Source organism: Mustelus asterias, unplaced genomic scaffold, assembly GCF_964213995.1.
Source record: "Mustelus asterias unplaced genomic scaffold, sMusAst1.hap1.1 HAP1_SCAFFOLD_696, whole genome shotgun sequence".
NCBI lineage: Eukaryota > Metazoa > Chordata > Chondrichthyes > Carcharhiniformes > Triakidae > Mustelus > Mustelus asterias.
In genome coordinates, this window is record NW_027590645.1 from 200214 (window position 1) to 215061 (window position 14848).

Below are 14848 nucleotides of genomic sequence, written 5' to 3' on the forward strand. Positions count from 1 at the left end.
GAGTTGGAGAGGAGCTTGGAGCTGATGGTGTTCACAGGGTTTGGAAATTCTGTCAAAGTTCCTGTTGAGTTGTAGATGTATAAAATCTCTCTCCTCACCTCCGGCCTCTCCTACTTCTCTCTGTTTCCACTCAGTGGGAGATGCCGGCGTTGGACTGGGGTAAGCACAGTAAGAAGTCTCACAACACCAGGTTAAAATCCAACAGGTTTATTTGGTAGCATAAGCCACAGGCTTTCAGAGCACTGCCCCTTCATCAGGTGAGTGGGAGTTCTGTTCACAAACAGGGCATATAAAGACACAAACTCAATTTACAACATAATGGTTGGAATGCGAGCCTTTACAGGTATTCAAGTCTTAAAGGTACAGACAATCTGAGTGGAGAGAGGGTTAAGCACAGGTTAAAGAGATGTGTATTGTCTCCAGCCAGGACAGTTAGTGAGATTTTGCAAGCCTAGGCAAGTCGTGGGGGATACAGATAGTGTGACGTGAACCCAAGGTCCCTGTTGAGGCCCGTCCTCATGTGTGATTGACAGATCCATGCTCACTGCTTCCTGCCCTGGACGCAGAGTGCTGAAAATTTCCATGCAGGCTGCCAGACAGATATATGTCGACATTTTTGGAGTAACAATGTGTGGAATATACAGACCGAATTCACTCCATTTCCTTCAGTTGCTGCAAGTCCCCAATTTCCCCCAGAATGAGAAAAGAAATGGAAAGGGGGAAACATTGATTTCCTCCCCGATGTTGCCCTCTTTTTAGGTCAAACCAAATAAACAAACTCAGATGAAGTCGGGACAAAAGAGGAGGGAGTTTCACTCTGAAGCTCATTGGACAATTTCTGCATTGTGACATCACAATGGAGTCCTGCCTGATTCAGCCAATAGGAATCACTCCGCTCCGCGGTGACGTCTCCGGGTTCCAGTGCGCAGGCCCGGGCGGGTGGACCCGGGAGCCCAGCCCCCACCCATTGTTCCCCTCCCCCTACACCACATCGAGCCAAGCTTTCCAGGCAACCGGCTGACAGCTTCGGCCAGAGCGAGAAGCCGCTCCGTGATCTTCCCCTCCCCCCGGCATGTGCGAGGGAGAGGGGAAGCTGCGCATGTGCGGGGGAGAACCCACCCTCTGATCTTCATGCTGAGGTGTTGACCAATGGGAAGAGTTGGAGGACCGGAAGGACTCTGGTCTTCCAGCCAAGCAGAACGTGGGCTTTGTGTGAATGAAGATTGATCTTCAGACAGACTCAAACTTCCCCAAAAAAAAGACCCTAGTAATCACATTCTCATTTGATGTTTTTAAGTTTCCTTTGTACTTTGATTTTTGTTCGGGCTGTTCCCCCTCCTTTTGGGGAGCTGCCCCTTTTACTTTGTCCTGACTGAACTTGAGTTTGTTTATTTGGTTTGACCTTAAAAGAGGCCAATATCTGTGAGTAAAACACTTTCTTTTCAACCCCCTTTCCATTTCTTTTCTCATTCTGGGGGAAATTGGGGACTTGCAGCAACTGAAGGGAAAGCAAGTGAATCCAGGGAATGTGCAGACTCTGGAAAGGTTGCCCCAGGTTTCTCTCTCTCTTAAACCAGAAAATGATCCATTTCTGCCCACTGTTTGCTGTTAGCCAATCTTCTATCCACGCCAATATGTCATCCCCACAGCATGAATTTTTATTTGCTGCAATAACCTTGAATGTGGCACCTCATCAAATGTCTTCTGGAAATCTAAGCACAGCACATTCACCAGTTTCCCTTTATCCAATTCCCAATGGGGAATTTTAGAAAATTGAACAACACATCAACTATCTCACTCTGTTAAGACTTGAGAATGAAGCCCAGCAGGACCCGAGGACTCATCAGCCCACAGCTCCAACAGTTTGCTGAGGACCACTTCCCTGGGAATTGTGCTTTTTCAGAGTTCATCCCACACTTCTGTTTTCTGATTTCCAGCTGTTTCTGAGTTTTAACTGTATCCTCTATTGTGAACACCGAGGCAAAATACTTGTTCAATTCATCTCCCAGCTCCTTATTTTTCATTATCAATTCCTGGACTCACTTTCTATTAGACAGTTAAGAAATGAGGTCGAGCAAGTGACTGAAGTGTCAGTCAGGGAGCACTATTGGGAGCACCAATAGTTTCAAAATAGTTCTGGAAACAGATAGGACAGGTCCACAGGTCAAGGCCCTAAACTGGAGCAGGGCCACTTTTGTGGGCATCAGGCAGGATCGAGCAGATGTCGATTAGGTGAATTTGTTTGATGGGAAAGGAATGACTGGCAAATAGGAGGTTTTAAAAGTGTGATATCAAGAGTCTAGGGGCAGTATATTCCTGTTAAGATGAAGGGAAAGAATGGTAAATTTAAGGATCTCTGGCAGACAAGGGACATTGAGGCTCTGGTCAGGTAAAAGAAGGAAGCAGACATTGGGTTTAGGCAATCGGGGACAATTGAATCACTCTGACTATAAAAAAGTGTAAGAAAATACTGAAGAGGGAAATCAGGAGGACAAAATGAGGGTCTGATATGGATCTGGCAGGTAAGATTAAAGAAAATTCCAAGAGGTTCTATAGCTATGTTAAGAGTAAAAGGGTGGCTAGAGAGAGAATAGATCCCCTTAAAAATCAGTATGGCCATCTGTGTGTGGAGCCACAGGAGATGGGTGAGATTTTTAATGAATACTTCTCCTCTGTGTTTACTGCGGAGAGCACCATGGGTGCTAAAGAAATAAGGGAAACAAGTGGTGATGTCTTGGGCACACGCATGTTACATGGGAGGAGGTATCTGCAGCCTTATAAAAGCAAATTACTGCGGATGCTGGAATCTGAAACCAAGAGAGAAAATGCTGGAAAATCTCAGCAGGTCTGGCAGCATCTGTAAGGAGAGAAAAGAGCTGACGTTTCTTGTCGAGATGACCCTTTGTCAAAGCTCTGAAACATCAGTTCTTTTCTCTCCATACAGATGCTGCCAGACCTGCTGAGAATGGGGAGAGAGTGTGTGGGATGGAGATTTACAGCTTTTGGGGAATGAGAGAGGAAAGAATGTTCCAGAGAAATTGTCTGTTCTGAATTTCTATCCTGTACTGACACTGATGACTTTTGGAAACTCATTTTCCAGGATATTGAAAGAGGAATCACAGGCTGAAATCTCAAACGTCACGTCTGTACGTGACAGAATCATATTCCTTGGGACCTCAATATCATCGGACTTTGAATCCAGAAGGAGAAATGATTGTCCAGTCTGTCAATTTGAAAAGACTTGAAATGTCAGTGTGAGTGAAAAAGCATCAACACACTGCCACACTCGAGTGAGAGTGTTCCAGTGCACTGACTAAAGAGCTTTAACCAGTTACACAGCCTGAATAAATATCACACCATTCACAGCGGGTAGAGACTGTAATCTTGTTCTGTGTGTGGACGAAGTTTCAACTAATTGTCCACCCAAGAGAGAGGTAAGGACACCTGCACCATGGAGAAACCATGGAAATGTGTGGACTGTGGGAAAAGATACAGAGCCCCATGTCTGCTGGAAGCTCATCGGCGCAGACACACTGGGGAGAGGCTGTTCATCTGCTCTGTGTGAGAAGGGATTTAATCAGTTACCCAACTTACGGGCACACCAGCGAGTTCACACTGGAGAGAGGCCGTTCACCTGCTCTCAGTGTGGGAAGGGATTCATTCAGTTATCCAACCTGCAAAAACACCTGCGAGTTCACACTGGGGAGAGGCCGTTCACCTGCTCTCAGTGTGGGAAGGGATTCACTCAGTCATCCAGCCTGCGGAGACACCAGCGAGTTCACACTGGGGAGAGGCCGTTCACCTGCTCTCAGTGTGGGAAGAGATTCACTCAGTTATCCCACCTGCAGAGCCACCAGCGAGTTCACACTGGAGAGAACCCCCCATTCACCTGCTCTCAGTGTGGGAAGGGATTCACTCAGTCATCCCACCTGCAGACACACCAGCGGGTTCACACTGGGGAGAGGCCGTTCACCTGCTCTCAATGTGGGAAGGGTTTCAGAGTTTCATCCCGGCTGCTGAGACACCAGCAAGTTCACGAGTGATTCCAGGGGTTGGATTCTGCTGTTATTGTTTCTGCTCTCAGTTGCATCCAGGACTGCATTTTGTTCATTCTCACAGTTGGTCAGTGGGGAGGTTCAGAGGGTTTCTTTCTCCTGGACTGGCTGGTCTCAGCCTCCAGTGGGCTGATGCTCTTTGAGTATTTTTGCGAATACCTGGTTTCAAATGTCACAAGGATCACAGAGTGACAGGGTGTTAGGAAGTTTAGAGATATTTAGTCAGAAGAAAACGGAGGTTGGCAGTGCAAAGGTACATTTCTGAATGGAGGGCTGTGACAAGTGACATTCCTCAGGGATCAGTGCTGGGACTTTTGCTGCTTGTAATATATATAAATGATTTGGAGGAAAATGTAACTGGTTTGATTGGTAAGTTTGTGGACGACACAAAGGTTGGTGGAATTGCGGATAGCGATGGGAACCGGCAGAGGATACAGCAGGATATAGATCAGTTGGAGACTTGGGCGGAGAGATGGCAGATGAAGTTTAATCCGGACAAATGTGAGGTAATGCATTTTGGAAGGTCTAATACAGATGGGAAATATACAGTAAATGCAGAACCCTTAAGAGTATTCATAGGTAGAGGGATCTGGGTGTACAGGTGCACAGGTCACTGAAAGTGGCAATGAGGTGGAGAAGATAATCAAGAAGGCATATGGCATGCTTGCCTTCATCGGCCGGGGCATTGAGTTTAAAAATTGGCAAGTCATGTTGCAGCTTTATTGAACCTTAGTTAGACCGCACTTAGAACCTCGTGTTCAATTCTGGTCACCACACTACCAGAAGGATGTGGAGGCTTTGGAGAGGGTATGGAAAATATTTAACAGGATGTTGCCTGGTGTGGAGGGCATTAGCTATGAGGAGAGGTTGGAGAAACTTGGTTTGTTCTCACTGGAGCAATGGAGGTTGAGGGGCGACCTGATAGAAGTCTACAAGATTCTGAGGGTCATGGACAGAGTGGATAATCAGAAGCTTTTTCCCAGGGTGGAAGAGTCAATTACTAGGGAGACAGGTTTAAGGTGTGAGGGGCAAGGTTTAAAGGAGATGTACAAGGCAGGTTTTTTACACAGAGGGTGGTGGGTGCCTGGAACACGTTGCCGGGGAAGGTAGTGGAAGCAGATACGATAGTGACTTTTAAGATGTGTCTTGACAAATATATAAATAGCATAGGAATAGAGAGATATGGTCCCCGGAAAGGTAGGGGGTTTTAGTTCAGACGGGCAGCATGGTTGCTACAGGCTTGGAGGGCCAAAGGGCTTGTTTCTGTGCTGTAATTTTCTTTGTTCTGTTTGGAACATCCCAAATGCTCATCCAATTTCCTTTTTAATTGTTTATTTTCTCCACTTCCTCCACCCTCGTAGGCAGCGAGTTCCAGGTCATTACCATTCACTGCATCAGAATATTCTTCCTCACATCCCCCCCCCACCCCCCCGGTCCCCTTGCATCTTTGACCCAAAACAAGAAATCTGTGTCCCCCCTCGTCCTTGTCCCTTCAGCTAATGGGAACAGCTTTTCTTTGTCCACCTTATCTAAACCTGTCAGAATCTTGTCCACTTCTATCAAATCTCCCCTCAACCTCCTTTGCTCCAAGGAGAACAACCCCAGCCTGACATTGACAATAAAGAACAAACTAATAGAATATGTTACTGTCTGAAATCAAATGGGAATGTTTAATTTCTGTTTTAAAGATATTGTGGATATATTGTCCTGGACAATAAAGGAATTGGAATAACTCACCTTGGGTGTGGGTGAATGGAATATATCAATCTGATATCCACCAACAGTCTAGTGAAAGTCTGGAATATGTACAAAGAACAATACAGCACAGGAACAGGCCCTTCGGCCCTTCAAGCCTGCGCTGATCATGTCTTCCTAACTAGACCATCTGTTTGTATCCCTCTATTCCCAGTCTGTTCATGTGGCTATCTAGATAAGTCTTAAATGATCCTAGCGTGTCTGCCTCAACCACCTTGCTTGGTAGAACATTCCAGGCCCCCACCACCCTCTGTGTAAAATACGTCCCCCACATATCTGTATTGAACCTTGCCCCCCTTACCTTGAACTTGTGACCCCTTGTGTTTGTCATTTCTGACCTGGGAAAAAGCTTCCAACTGTTCACCCTATCTATGCCCTTCATAATTTTATAAACTTTTATTAGGCCGCCCCTCAACCTCTGTCTTTCCAGGGAGAACAACCCTAGTTTACTCAATCTCTCCTCATAGCTAATACCCTCCATACCAGGCAACATCCTGGTAAACCTTTTCTGCACACTCTCCAAAGCCTCCACGTCCTTCTGGTAGTGTGGCGACTGGAACTGGACGCAGTATTCAAATGTGGCCGAACCAATGTTCTATATAACTGCAACATCATGTGCCAACTTTTATACTCTATGCCCCATCCAATAAAAGCAAGCATGCCATATGCCTTCTTCACCCCCCTTTCCACCTGTGTTGCCACCTTTAAGGTTCTGTGGACTTGCACATCCAGATCCCTCTGTGTGTCTATACTCCTGATGGTTCTGCCATTTATTGTATAGCTCCCCCTGATTTGGATCTACTAAAATGCATCACTTCGCATTTATCTGGATTAAATTCCATCTGCCATTTCTCCGCCCAATTTTCCAGCCTATCTACATCCTGATGTATTCTCTGACAATGTTCATCACTATCCACAACTCCAGCAATCTTTGTGTCGTCCGCAAACTTACTAATCAGACCAGCGACATCTTTTTCCAAATAATTTCTATATATCACAAACAGCAGAGGTCCCAGTACACGGCCCTGTGGAACACCACTAGTCACAGACCTCCAATCAGAAAAAGACCCCTCCACTGCTACCCTCTGTCTTCTATGGCCAAGCCAGTTCTGTACCCATCTCGCTAGTTTGCCTTTGATCCCGTGAGATTTAACCTTTTGCACCAGCCTGCCATGAGGGACCTTGTCAAATGCTTTACTAAAATCCATGCAGACGACATCCACGGCCCTTCCCTCGTCAGTCATTTTTGTCACCTCCTCAAAAATCTCAACCGAATTTGTGAGGCATGACTTCCCTCGCACAAAACCATGTTGTCTATCGCTAATGAGATTATTCAGTTCTAAATGTGTACAGATCCTATCTCTAAGAATCTTCTCCAACAACTTCCCCATCACGGACGTCAAGCTCACTGGCCTATAATTACCCGGGTTATCCTTGCTACCCTTCTTAAATAACGGGACCACATTTGCTATTCTCCAATCCTCTGGGACCTCACCTGTGTCCAATGAAGAAACAAAGATTTCTGTTAGAGGCCCAGCAATTTCATCTCTTGTCTCTCTCAGTAACTGGAAGTCCCTTCCTAACAGCACTGTGGGTGTACGTACACCTTAGGCATTGCAACAGTTCAAGAAGGCACCCTTGGGGTTGACCATGGCCAAGGCAGCTACATACAGCCACATATTGTGTTATAATTGAAGGACTGCAGATTGAATGTGAGGCATTGTGGGACTGGACTATCTTGACCATATTCCTGTGACTGCCCGGAAATTCATGTGTCTATTTTAGTTTATAATTGAGGATTTCTGGGAATAAGTTAATTGTGGAAATATTAAGCATAGCCTGGAGGAATTTGGAATAACTGAGAGTTTTATCCCCAGGTAAAGAACAAAGATTTTGCTGGTGGTAATGTGTTTGGGATTTTAAATCACCAAAGACAAGATGTTGCCTCTAAAATCAGTCATTGTAGGTTAGCTTAAAAAAGGTGAAGTTATCATGAAGGATCTTGTATCTTATTTTAATCAGGGAGTTGTGAGCTTGTAGTGCTCTGTCACTTTAAGAAGCTACAGCTGCGAGAGAGAATGCTGAGGATTCATTGTTTGAAATTTACGAGCTGTGAGAATCTGTGTTTTGTTTGTTTTATGTGGATGTTTGTAGATGTGTTTTATCATTGTTTTGGGCTACATTTGTTCAGGTTTATCTTTCTGGAGAATTAACCTTACCTTGAGTCTTTAATTAAAGGCATTTCTGGAAGTTTAAAAACAGGATCACAAGAACGCTTAAGTAATTAATTATGGTTATTGTTGTTGTAAAGCACATGCTAAGTTTCTCTGTTTGTGTGTGGATGATATTTGTGGGATGAACGCTTCAAGCTTTGAGGTTTTCTGTCTGTGATTTAAATCAAACAGATTTTTAAAAAAGGAAGTGTGATCAATAAAACCTTTTTTTGTTCAGAAGTTATGAACCTGGAGCCATATTTACTGGCCAGAGACAGGTTTCCAGGATATTTTACTAAACATGTGGGAATTTTAATCCGGATACAATTCACCCTTGTGAGAATGAGAGTTTTAATTTGTAATGGTTATTTAAAATTTGACACATGTGAAATGATTCTGACCAATCCTGTGTTGGATTGATCTTGGGTTAAACTTCCTGTCAGGTCCAAAGATTTATTCCTAACACAAGTAACACAAAGAAAAGGAAAATTCTGTAATTGGATACTGAAGAAAAGAGTTTAAAAAGAGAGAGTATTAAATAGAAATGTTCCCAGACCATGTGGTCATTCGATTAAAACAAAGGAAGAGTGCTGACGTCCATTTGAGAACTTTTAATCCACCCCATTTCTAACTAAGGGAGTCTATGTACAAAGAAAGCCCAAGAAAGACCCCCCCAAGGGGGGGTCTGGAAAGCATCATGATGGGGGCACCTGTCCATGAGATGATCACAAAGCCCCATAATGCCCAGATACTAATTTTATTGAGCCTATAATGTATGTAATCTATCACCATTCTGATTGGATTGTGTCCAGCCGGGATGGGCTGAGTAACTGGATAAGAATTGATGATATTCTGTGTTGGGTGGAGTTGCACATGGTCAGCCCCTGTGGCTTCTCCCCGCTGGCGTAACTCAATAAACTGTTTGTCGATTGAATCAGGCACAACACACTGGGTACATTCCCACTTCATCCTTGGGACTGGCCTGATAGGCCGTGGTCCAGACTAAATGTGGCCTTTGAGGGGCCTTTCATGAATCACATGTGTTTGGTCGTTGTAAATGTGCATTCAAAATGGTTGGAAGCACAGATCATGAGTAATATTCCAGCTCCTGAGACAATAGAGAAGCTCTGTCAAATTTTCACAAGCCCTGGGTTACCAGATTGGCTTGTTTCAGATAACGACACTCTGTTAACAAGTGAGGTGTTTCAGGAATTCCTGTAAAGGAATGGTCTACGCCGTGTGCATACTGCACGGTAGCACAGTGGTTAGCACTGCTGCTTCACAGCTCCAGGGACCTGGGTTCGATTCCTGGCTTGGGTCACTGTCTGTGTGGAGTTTGCACATTCTCCTCATGTCTGCGTGGGTTTCCTCCGGGTGTTCCGGTTTCCTCCCACAGTCCAAAGATGTGCGGGTTAGGTTGATTGGCCATGCTACAAATTGCCCCTTAGTGTCCTGAGATGCATAGGTTAGAGGGATTTGTTGGGTAAATATGTAGGGATATGGGAGTAGGCCCTGGGTGGGATTGTGGTCAGTGCAGACTCGATGGGCCGAATGGCCTCTTTCTGTACTGTAGGGTTTCTATTTCTATTTCATTTCACTGTTTCATCTGGCTACAAATGGTCTTCATGATGTGGAGATGCCGGCGTTGGACTGGGGTAAACACAGTAAGAAGTTTAACAACACCAGGTTAAAGTCCACCAGGTTTATTTGTTCGCAAATGCATTTGTTAGCTCGTGGCATTTGCTAACAAATAAACCTGTTGGACTTTAACCTGGTGTTGTTAAACTTCTTACTGTACAAATGGTCTCACAGAAAAAGCTGTTCAAACTCTGAAGGAGGGATTGAAGAGAATGGCAGGCGATACTTTAAGAACAAGCTCTCAAGATTTTTGTTCCAGTTTCACATCACACCACAATCCACAACCGGACTCTCTCCTGTGGAATTTTTAGGTATAAGGTTGAATTCTCATCTGGATCTGCTTCATCCAGATCTCAGAGCAAAAGTGAGTAGGAAACAAGAGAAGCAGAAGGAGGGACACGACTACCGCGCCAAAGAGAGGCAGTTCAAACCGGGTGATCAGGTTTACATCAGAAACTTTGGGAGTAACTAAAGGTGGTTACCGGGAATAATTTTAAACCAAAGTGGTCCAGTATCTTGGGTGGTGAGACTGTAAAACGGAAGAGTTGTTCGCAGACACCAAGACCATATTCGCTTGCGGTGTGACCCCGAGTCAGGAACAGTTTCAGAGTCAGCAACCATTACTGAGAACATGGCAGAGGGTCATGCTGCTGTGGATGTTCACCAGGAAGTGGTATCAGCTTTGCCAGTTGACTCTGCTGTGGGAGTGGAAGAGGAATGTTCATGTACAGATTCTCAAACTACCTCTTCATCTCCCATTCCAGAAACACCATTACAAGATTTACCAGTGGTATTGTACAGGTCGCAATGCAACCACAAAGCTCCTGACAGACTTCCGTATTGTTAAAGACATTACTTTGTTGTATTTCTGTCCTGATGGGGGATTGAAATTTAAGGGGAGGAGAAGTGTTACAGAGTGTTCTTCTCAGCCTCTCTCCCTTCTGAGCACGTGCGGGCTTTGGGCGGGGTTTCAGTCTGCAAGTCCAGGCTGGTTCCAATGCTCCTGTTTCCTTTTGTTTGCCAATGATTTTTAAACTTTGTTATTTATTTATATAAATAACATCCTGCTTTTAACAATGCATTCGACTACCTTATTTGTGGACTGAAGTTCCCAATTTGTAAAGCAGGAGATTAGTTAAATGGACAGCCTGAATTGAGAGACAATTAAAGAATAAATTATTCATTAATACAGATGTTAGGCTGGAAATGTAAATTTGAACACAAAAGAGTGGCCCGGTGGCACACTGGTTAGCTCTGCTGCCTCAGCGCCAGGGACCTGGGTTTGATTCCCGGCTTGAGAGACTCTGTGGACTTTGCATGTTGTTCCCGTGTCTGCCTGGTTTTCTTCCGGATGCTCTGGTTTCCTCCCACAGTCCGAAAGATGTGCTGGTTAGGTGCATTGACCATGCTAAATTCTCCCTCAGTGTAACCCGAACAGATGCCAGAGTGCGGTGACTCGGGGATTTTCCCAGGAACTTCATTTATTAGTGTCACAAGTCAGCTTACATTAACACTGCAATGAAGTCACTCTGAAAATCCCAAGTTACCACACTCAGGCGCCTGTTCGGGTACACTGAGGGAGAATTTAGCACGGCCAGTGCACCTAACCAGCAGGTCTTTCGGGCTGTGGGAGGAAACCGGAGCACCCGAAGGAAACCCACACAGACACGGGGAGAATGTGCAGACTGTGACCCAAGCTGGGAGTCAAACCCAGGCCCTGGCGCTGTGAGGCAGCAGCGCAAACCACTGTGCCCTACAGAGAGGTGTTGGGAGCTGTTGATTTTACAAGTCATCCATGTTTTCGGAGCCATCACTTCATGTCCTGGTCTGACAAGGATGGAGAGAAGTCTATTCATAAGATATAGGAGCAGAATTAGGCCATTCGGCCCATCGAGTCTGCTCCGTCATTCGATCAAGGCTGATATGCTCCTCATCCCCATGTTCCTGCTTCTCCCGATAACATTTCATTAGTTCATATGTTCAAATGTTAAAGCTAAAGTTTCTCCTTTTACTATGAATCGATACTTTCCTTTTTTATCTTTGACTTGTTACATTTTTAATGGTTAATAAACTTACTGAATTCACCGTTTAAAGTATTCTTTCTTGCCACATGGTTAAGTCACTGGAACCTGGTGTGATTTACAGTTATGGAGTTCTTGTAAACAAGAGAACCCCATAAATCTTAGTTCAAATAAATCAAAGTTCTCACAAATGGAATGCTATCCTTTATTCTGAGAGAAATTGAACAGAGAAGTAGATATTCTGCTTCAGTTATACAGGGTGTTGCTGAAACTGCATCTTGAACACCGGGTGCAGTTTTTGTCTCCAATTAAACAAAGGATCGTAGGATCCCTGCAGTACAGACGGAGGCCGTTCTGCCCATTGAGTCTGTACCAAACAGCATCCCACCCAGACCCTATTCCCATAACCCCACACATTTACCCTGCTAATCCCCCTGACACAAGGGTCAATTTTAGCATAGCCAATCAACCTAACCTGCACATCTTTGGACTGTGGGAGGAAACAGGAGCACCCGCAGGAAACCCACGCAGACACGGGGAGAACGTACAAACTCCACACAGACAGTGAATCGGACCAGGGATCCAGGAATTGAACCTGGGTCCGTGGCGCTGTGAGGCAGCAGTGCTAACCACTGTGCCACCGTGCTGCCCCATTTTATAAATACCATGGAAGCAGTTCAGAGGAGGTTTACTAGATTGACTCCCATCCAGTAGTGTGAAATGTTAACTCTGTTTCTCTCTCCACAGATGCTGCCAGAGCTGCTGCGTTTTTCCAGTTCTTCATTTATTTTAGATTTACCTGTAGTGGTAGGAAAAACACTATTTACTATCCAGGATAAAATAAATGTCCTTCATCAGCTTTTGTGGATCATTTCAGTGGAAATGTGCTCTCCCAGGCTCAAAGAGCATCAGTCCACTGGAAGCAAAGTTGTGAGACCGGCCAGTCCAGCAGCAAGAAACCCTCCGACCCTCCCACTTCACCAACTGTCAGAATGAACATGGTTCAGTCCTGGATGTGATCAACAGCAGCAATACCAGCAGAATCCAACCCCTGTCATCATTCGTGAACTCGCTGGTGTCTCCGCAGACTGGATGACTGAGTGAATCCCTTCCCACACACACAGCAGGTGAACGGTCTCTCCCCAGTGTGAACTCGCTGGTGTTCCTGCAGGTTGGATGACGTTCTAAATCTCTTTGTGCAGTGAGAGCAGCTGAACGGTCTCTCCCCAGTGTGAATCCGCTGGTGGATCATCAGATCCCCAGAACGTTTGAAACTACTTCCACAGCCAGAGCATTTAAAGGGTCTCTCCAGGGTATGAGTGAGATTGTGACTCAGCAGGCTGGATGAATGAGTGAATGCCTTCCCACACACAGAGCAGGTGAACGGTCTCTCCCTGGTGTGAATTCGCCGGTGCTCCCGCAGGTGAGATAACGTTCTAAATGTCTTTGTGCAGTGAGAGCAGCTGAACGGTCTCTCCCCAGTGTGAATCCGCTGGTGGACCATCAGTTCCCGAGAGCTTTTGAAACCACTTCCACAGTCAGAGCATTTAAAGGGTTTCTCATTGCTGTGAGTGACTTTGTGTTTTGACAGATTGGATAACTGCATAAATCCTTTCCCACACACCAAGCAGATGAATGGTCTCTCTCCAGTGTGAACGCGCTGGTGTCTCTGCAGATCGGGTAAATGAGCGAATCCGTTCCCACACTCAAAGCAGATGAACGCTCTTTCTCCAGTGTGAACCAGCCGATGTCGCTGCAGATGATATAACCGAGTGAATCTCTTCCCACACACAGAACAGGTGTACGGCTTCTCTCCAGTGTGAATACGTCGATGGGTTTGCAGCTCAGAGGGGGTTTTGCAACCCTTCCCACAGTCCCCACATTTCCACGGTTTCTCCATGGTGCAGGTGTCCTTGTGTTGCTCCAGGTTTGACCATCAGTTGAAGTCTCACACAGAACAAGATTATGGTGCCCTGCTGTGATGGGGCAATATTGTTTACGGCTGTGTAACTGGGAAGCTCTTTCCACAGTCAATGCACGGGAAAGTCTCAGTTGATTGTGTGTGTGTGTGTGTGTGTCAGTCCTGTTCCAGTCACACTGATGTTTAAAGACTGCTAAAGCAGACAGAACAGAGAAACATTTCTCCTTCTGGGTTCAAAGGCCGATAGCATTCAGGTCCCGATGAATTGAGTGAGTGTGTCAGATGTTGACGTGATGTTTGATTTGAGATTTCTGTCTGTGAAATCCTCACCTTCTGATATCCTGTAAAAGGAGTTAACAAAATTCATCATTTCAATACAGGATAGAAATTCAAAACAGACAATTCTAGTTTCTATGGAATATTCTTTCCTCTCTCATTCTTCAAAAGCTGTGAATCTCCATCCCACACACTCTCCTTCCATTCTCACTCTGCTGTATCTAATATTCACCCTCCCAATTCTCCTGTCGGTGCTGATTGAGGCTGATTGACAGGTCCATGCTCACTGCTTCCTGTCCTGGACACAGAGAGCTGAAAATCTTCAAGCTGACAGTCACATTAAAGTTTTACATTTGGACATAAAGCAGACTGATGATGTGTGGAATGCACTGTATTCCCTGGATACAGATACATGAAGAATGTGAGGAAGATCTGCATTTAGGCAGCGAGTGGTGACCTGGAAGTGAAAAATTACTCCAGAATTAGAAAAGAAATGGAAAGGGAGAGAAAAGAAAGTGTTTTACTCACAGATGTTGAAGACAGGAGGAAGTTTGAGTCTGTCTGAAGCTCAATCTTCATTCAGAGAGACCTCTTTTTAGGTCAAACCAAGTAAACAAACTCAAATTAAATCAGGACAAAGTAAAAGGGGCAGCTCCCCAAAAAGGAGGGGGAACAGCCCGAACAGAAATCAAAATGCAAAGGAAACTTAAAAACATCAAATTAAAATGTGGTTATTAGGGTCAATAATGCACCCCAACCCCTGCGGTGCCCAGCGGGCGCGGAAAGCGTCAACCTCGCCCGTGGACACCGCATGCTCCCTCTCCAGGGACACCTGGCCGCGAACGTAGCCGCGGTAGAGGGGAGGACAGTCAGGATGGACGGCCCCCTCGATCGCCCGCTGCCTGGACCGGTAAATGGCGCGTTTCGCCAGGCCCAGGAGCAGGTTCACGAGGAGGTCGCCATCCCGAC

At 45.5% G+C, this 14848-nt stretch overlaps 2 protein-coding genes across 2 annotated transcripts in view; one reads left to right on the forward strand and one right to left on the reverse strand.

The window, feature by feature from the left end:
- The window catches only part of LOC144487282 (uncharacterized), a 40780-nt gene extending 36737 nt beyond the window's left edge, over nt 1–4043 (forward strand). The window contains 2 exon segments of the mRNA XM_078205368.1: nt 3524–3558; nt 3560–4043. Coding sequence (XP_078061494.1) covers nt 3524–3558; nt 3560–4043 — 519 coding nt within the window.
- A 6278-nt stretch (nt 4044–10321) lies between these two features.
- On the reverse strand, nt 10322–14501 carry LOC144487283 (uncharacterized). Its single transcript, XM_078205369.1, has 3 exons — nt 14408–14501; nt 12961–13944; nt 10322–10359 (listed from the first exon to the last, which is right to left on the reverse strand). The coding sequence occupies exons 2-3, from the start codon at nt 13580–13582 to the stop codon at nt 10322–10324; spliced, it is 660 nt and encodes a 219-aa protein (XP_078061495.1). The 5' UTR covers nt 13583–13944; nt 14408–14501.
- Nucleotides 14502–14848: the final 347 nt, after the last annotated feature.

What these genes read in the sequence shown, in the direction of transcription:
- LOC144487283 (XM_078205369.1), bottom strand. Translation starts at nt 13,582, where the DNA reads ATGGAGAAACCGTGGAAATGTGGGGACTGTGGGAAGGGTTGCAAAACC. An exon ending in TAAATGCTCTGGCTGTGGAA is followed by an intron (nt 10,360 to 12,960) that starts GTAGTTTCAAAC and finishes CCACTCCCACAG; the next exon opens with CAGAGTCAACTGGCAAAGCT.